This window comes from Leptopilina heterotoma, unplaced genomic scaffold, assembly GCF_015476425.1.
Source record: "Leptopilina heterotoma isolate Lh14 unplaced genomic scaffold, ASM1547642v1 Lhet_21, whole genome shotgun sequence".
Classification (NCBI taxonomy): domain Eukaryota; kingdom Metazoa; phylum Arthropoda; class Insecta; order Hymenoptera; family Figitidae; genus Leptopilina; species Leptopilina heterotoma.
This window is the reverse complement of record NW_025110925.1, coordinates 147,746-154,440: the sequence shown is the minus strand read 5'-3', so window position 1 is coordinate 154,440 and position 6,695 is coordinate 147,746. Positions and strand designations below refer to the sequence as shown.

Genomic DNA, 6,695 nt, shown 5'->3' with positions numbered 1-6,695 from the left:
TTTTATTAAAATTTCTTAAATAATTGAATTGCTTCGAAGAATTTTATTTTTTACGAAAATTGATCAATTTTCTTATTATTTTTACAAATTTATAAAGCATTTTATCAAAATTTTTTTAAATAATTAAATTCTCGAGAAACATTTTATTATTTATGAAAATAGTTGATTTCTTGCGAAGAATTTTATTCAAATTTTTTTTAAATAATTGAATTTTCATAAAAAAAAAGTATTATTTGTGAAAATAATTGAATTCTCAAGAAGAATTGTATTGCAAATAATTGAATTGTATAGGAAAATTTTATTAAAATAATTACAATTTTATTAACTAAATCTGGTAAAGAAATTTGTCAAAATTTTTTTAAATAGTAGAATTTTTAAAAGAATTTTATTTATAAAATTTATTATTTTTTTTATTATTTATTATTTATTATTTATTTATTATTTATTATTTATTATTTATTATTTATTTTATTATTTATTTTATTATTTATTATTTATTATTATTTATTTATTATTATTATTTATTATTTATTTTTTTATTATTTTTTTATTATTATTATTTTATTTATTATTTATTATTTTATTTTTTATAAATTTTTCGAAATAATTGAATTTCTCTGAAACGTTTTTTTCAATTCTCTTTTAATATTTGAATTCTTTCGTGTTAACTTCATTATAAAATTAAAAATAATTGAATTGGTGCGAAGAAATTTATAAACAATTGGTAAATAATTGAAATCTAGTGAAATTTTTATTAAAATTTTGTTTAAATAATTGAATTCTTTTGGAAAATTTTATTAAAAATAATTGAAATGAGGAAAATTTTTGAAAATAATTGAAATTTTGCCAAGAATTTTATTAAATTTTTTGAAAATAATTGAATTTCGGAAAAGAATTTTATTATTTATAAAGATAATTGAAAATTTAACGAGAATTTATTTAAATTTTTGAACATTACTGAAATTTTGCCAAAAATTTTATTAAATTTTTTGAAAATAATTGAATTTCGAAGAAGAATTTTATTATTTATAAAGAATTGAAATTTTGACTAGAATTTTACAAATTTTTTAAACATAATTGAATTTATGTGAAGAAGTTTATTACTTTTAAAAATAATTGAATATCTGTAATCAGTTACTTCTTAAAATTTCTATTTAAATTCATTAAAAATTGATATTTTCTAAAATTTCAAATTGAAACCTTTGAAGTTAATCTATTTATAAAAATTGTAAACTCAATTCTTTTGAAATCCAATGAATTTTGAAATTTTTAAATAAAATGATTCATTAAATAAATTCTAAGTAATAATTTGATGATAGTTCTTCAAGAATTAAGTTATTTAAAAAGAAATTATTGTCAGAAATAGAAAAAATTGAAGGATTTGTACAGAAAAATACCCTTTTTTTTTGTTATGTTAACCGATAATAATAAATATCCATGATAAAATAAAAGCGTAAAAGCTATTTAAAACAAAGTATATTATTTTATTATAGGTCTAGATGAACACTTACATTTTAGCTTTCATACACTTTTTATAAATAAAACATTATCAAAATAGATTTCAGTTCTCTTTCTTGCATGTAAATATTGCGGTAGATTCCATTTAACAATTAACTCTTGTTCTCCACTCGCTTGTCTGTTGTGTGCAAAATACTATCACCAGAAAAGTGATATTCTACTTCCAAATGGTATACACATAATGCAAGATGTTGCGATGGTGACAACTCATGATCCCTGTAATTCTTATACCGATGGCGAACGAAATTTAAAATCTTGTCTATCCTGATCCTGAAAATAAAACGGTAGTGTGATTGTAACTAACGGAAAATAAAACTTCCTGATAAGAATAGAACACGTCAAAATATTTAGGGATGATGAAAATTTGCAAAACAAAGAATTTAAAATTAAATTATATGTGCGACATAAAAAAAAGTTTAAAATTTCTCGAAACTAATTGAATTGAAATCTTGAAGATAATTTTTAAGAGTTTTTTTCTTTATGACCGGGAATTTCCTCTTCAAGAAAAATCTATCACCCGGTCAAGAAGTAGAGCAATAAAACTTAAATTAAATTCAACTTTTCAACACTGAACTGTATTTGTTAAATAAGAAGAAATTATCTACCGTTTAATTACCTTTCATACAAAATTATGTGAATATTACTGGAAATAGCGTCAAGGGAAAAATGTTCCTTTAAATACTGAATAGATTCAAACATTTGAAATAAATCAATGCGATGCCAATTTGGATTCTTTCTAAGCTCCACAAATAAAGCTGGTCCTTGTTTTGGAAATTCAATATTTAAAAATTCCTTGCAATTAATCAGTTTCATTTTAAAAGTTTTTTTATTAGTCCTAAATAATGAAAAAACGTTAGTGTTGAATATAATTATATTTTTTTAAGAACTTAAGGGTTCATACCACTTTGTCAACTAGAAAAAATCTTTTTTTTACGGATTTCGAAAGTAAAACATCTGAAAAATATGTAAAAATTATAGAAAGCGCTCTGTAAATAAACAACAGAAACTTTTGTCACACTTTTTTATTTTTCGCGCTTCTGATTTTTCCAATTCAAAAAAAACCTTCACCTGACATTGTTAAACAATGTCAGGTGAAGGTTTTTTTAAAAAAAAAAATTTTTTTTTTTATTTTTTTATAATAAAATAAAATTTTTATAAAGCTTAAGACTGTTTGCAAAGTGGTGTGAACCCTTAGAGCTAGGTTAATTTTTACTTGTTCATTTCGCTGAATGATATCGTAATATTCTTCCAACTTTTTGTCATATTATTTGATTCCAAATATGCTATTCTTTTTGTTAAATCATGATTCACAAATAGTAAATTTAAAAATCTTGGATGATTTTGAAAGTTCGCAAGAGCTGGGTTCCTTAATATCTTTTCCAAATTCTTTATAGCTTCATCAGAGTTTAATGAAAGAACTTTTAAATTGTTCAATATCAAATACTCCTTTAATCGATTCCGTCGATACCAAGTTAAAAATTCTTTAATACTATCCGCCGACTGAAGTAATATTTGCGGACACTTATTAATAACCTCTTTCATAGTCATTTTATCAATATTCTTTATCTCCTCGCATATTCTTCTAACATTGTTTAAATCACATTTTACAGCATACATATTGTTGGATTTCTGAAATGACCGAAAAACTACATTACACCCAAATACAATGTAATATTACATCCACTTTTATCAATTTTAAAAATCAAAATCATTTTTTACATTCTGACTTCAGATTCGTAATCAGCAGTCAGAAATATTAAAGGAACCAATTCGTTTGATTTTTTGAATATTATTATTATTCGAATGATATTTTTGCATGGGAATTGCGGAGGTTCTTTAAATTAATTCTTAATCCGGGTCAAAATAATCCTGACAATCTGACACCATTTTTTTTATCAAGTTCTATCGATCAAGTTTTCATAAAATTTCCTAAAACTTTAAGAATTTTGTGATGCAAAGTTACTGAACTAAAAATAAAATTTAAAAACCTAATGAACAATTATGTTCTAATTTAAGGACTCTACTTTTGATCCAGACATTAGTTGTTTCGAAAGTACTTACAGTATTATACTTGAATCCAATATTGTTTTTTAAGAAGTCAACGTTTTCGTTAACCAAATGCCAGCTTTTAAATAAAAATATATTCCTCATTGTTGATCTTTTGATTTGGTTGCTTATAGAAATGTTGAACTTCCAATATACATAGTGTGGTATTAATAAAAAACGTAATTCAAAAAATGTCATATCTTCATTAAGATTTTCAAAAACTGTGGAGTTGTAAGATTTCAAGAATACGTTTTTGTGAATTTCTCCTGCAACATTCACTTTTTGCGGAATATGTGCAACATTTTTAAATGTATCGAGTTGCAACTTCATCAGCCTTGGTAATCTATTTAAAAAAATTTATCATTAAATTTCTAAACGAAAAGTTTTCGTATAATATTTAAGAAGCGCATATTCGAAATCAGTTTTCCGATATTCAGTTTATCTTAAAATTTTGAAATCTTCTACTGAAAGAAGGTGACAAATGTCAATATTAAGCTAAGGAACCGAATGTTTAAATGTTACTCTAAGGTTTCCGAGGTCGCTGATTACGAATTCAATGCGGCGGACTTGAAAATTAAAAATTTATCGGATTCCAACATTATTAATTTATTGCCCTGCATCAACTGTGATAAAAAACTTATTTCCAAAATTTACCTTGCTACATTGTAATCAGTGAGCCTAATAGATCCACATTCTTTGAGAATGCCAATATTATGGCGCATTCTTGGTGTCGGCAAGGATAATAACGTGGCAGTATTTAATGGCGACATGAATGTTATCTTATTTTCCTGAAAAAGACATTATCTAAATAAAATAAAAATAAACGTTGTACATCAGACTTTCACAGAATTGAGCATCTCAATTCAATAACTCAATCTACCCAGTAAAAAAAAACTAATTCAAATGAATTGAAACGAATTAACATTTTTGGTAGGCTCCAATTCGTATTTGTCACAAAGCGGGATTCACTCAAGCTCTTTGTATATTCAATTGAATTTAATTCAATATGTACCAATTTGTCCAAACGAATTCGCATTCGAAAGAAATGGCCAAGGAATGCATTGAATTCGTGCTAACGAATTGAAAAAAATTAAAGGCTCAAAACTTGTCCAGTGAATTGGTACGGATAGAAGGTTCGGAAGTTCAATACAGTTTCACGAATTCAGGAAAATTGCATCATGGCTCCAATTCGTATTTGTCACAAAGCGGGATTCACGAAAGCTCTTTGTGAATTCTTTTTAATTCATTTCAATTAGTTTTCGTTTACTAGGTATGCTTCCATTTTTTATTGTCCTCAGGCCTTTAATACATGGTTTATTAATCTCCACGTTAGTTTAGTTTTTTTTTAACTTTTCTGAAAAAAATGTACTTTTTCGTTTCAAATCACTCTACAAGCCACAATTTTTAACCAAGACGACTTTTCGTTATTCTAAATCTGTGCTACACTGTGAAGCGTAGCATAGCCCACGAGCAAGCGAATTTTGAAAAATTGTTTAAACTCAGGCTTCACAGTGCCCCTAAAAAATATTTTAGGGTAAATAGGGGACTGAAAATTAAAAAATAGGGGACTTTTAGGGGACCATAAAAATTGGTTAAATAAAGATAAAAATATTATTTATTTATATATACAAAAGTTGCCACAAAAATTTAACTTTATTTTTCCCTGATTTCCAAACACAACTTTCACTTTTTCCCTGACCCTAAAGAATATTCTGATTCACTCTCAAAATTATTAGATACTCAACAAAATGTTAAAAGTTTTAAGTAATCTTTTGATATTTTCTTATATTTGTTATTGTTATTGTTATTAATATTATTTGAAAATTTAATAAAAGATACTGTTAAAAGTGTAATATTTGATCAGAAGAATTAAAAAGTTTTTAACATCTTCACATTATTTGAAAATGTTCTACTATTAGTTTCAATAATTCTTTTTCTCACATGTTTGTTAACAAATTGATCAGGATAATTATAAAGTTTTAAGTCTAGTTTAACTAAATTTACGTTTTTATTATGAAATTTTTTATCAGAAAATATCAAAACAGATGAAACTGAAGTTACCAACGTTGATTCAACGAACAAATTTAAAAAAAAAAATTTCTCTAAAAACTTTAGGATACAAATTTTTCTTGTTTATTTTTAACCCAAGTAAACCCTCCAAGCCCTAAAATAAAAAAAGGTGGGGAAACAGAAGTTGTTATTTTTTTCTCACTGATTTTCCAAAAATCACGAAATTTCTACTAAATTAATAATTCTTCAACCCGGTAGCAATTTTTTTCTTTTGATAATTACTTATTCTAATATTAGACGCCCTTTAAAAAGGGCTAATTAAAAATAACTTTAATAAGGTTCATTTTCTTAATTAACTAACTCATAAATAAAGTTATATTTGAATTTAGAAATTATAAATTTATAAGTATATATATACAATGTCGTATTCTAACCTCAAACCGATTATTCTATTATTTAGCAATATAAATTTACCAATTAAAACATGAATATAGCATTTTAAAGAAAAAGTTTAACTTACCTTGCATAAAGCATAATTTTCTTGTAAAACATTTATAGGAGTTTTCAAAACTATTCTGTACTTCAATACAGTTTCAAATGAAAAACTATTTGTTCGAAATTCTTCAATAAAAGTACGGTAATCCATAACATTTTCTGATGTAAAATAATTATATTTTTCTTTCTTTTGTGTATGAACATTTAGTCTTGTCATTATACCCCTACATTTTGGTAATTTTAATTTTAAACTAAATGTAAACATTATACAATATAAACATTATTCGGTATACATGCATCACATGCATACCCATGTGCATTGTGCATACATGCTTTTCCCATGGGTTCCTTTTCATGAAATCATTAAAGACAGAGACGGACCTGCTGAAAGCAGGGTTGGGCGCGTAAAATACCTCAGGTAAATTACATGGATTTTTACAGTAAAATACCTCGTATTTTACTTCAAAAGTTTTATACACAATGTATTTTTTGGGGGAGGGGGGTAAAATACGTATTTTACCTATGCAAAAAACCAAGTATTTTACGTCAAAAACCTCGAGTGACGCGTCACTTCCCAACACTGGCTGAAAGTGCTGATGGAGTGAAACTTTAGCCCTTAAGGCGCT

The 6,695-nt window shown here is 25.2% G+C and overlaps 1 protein-coding gene across 2 annotated transcripts; it reads right to left on the bottom strand.

Annotated features, from left to right (window-relative positions):
- Window positions 1-1,463: 1,463 nt before the first annotated feature.
- LOC122501467 lies at window positions 1,464-6,421 on the bottom strand. 2 transcript variants are annotated; one of them, XM_043610950.1, is made up of 6 exons: window positions 6,095-6,419; window positions 4,219-4,352; window positions 3,580-3,907; window positions 2,732-3,147; window positions 2,135-2,353; window positions 1,464-1,788 (listed from the first exon to the last, which is right to left on the bottom strand). In XM_043610950.1, exons 1-6 carry the CDS (start codon window positions 6,332-6,334, stop codon window positions 1,611-1,613), a joined length of 1,515 nt encoding a protein of 504 aa, XP_043466885.1. In that variant the 5' UTR covers window positions 6,335-6,419; the 3' UTR covers window positions 1,464-1,610. The 2 variants fall into 2 exon arrangements, with proteins under 2 accessions (XP_043466885.1, XP_043466886.1); XM_043610951.1 differs by lacking the exon at window positions 2,135-2,353 and having other exon boundaries at window positions 6,095-6,421.
- Between the last annotated feature and the right edge of the window lie 274 nt (window positions 6,422-6,695).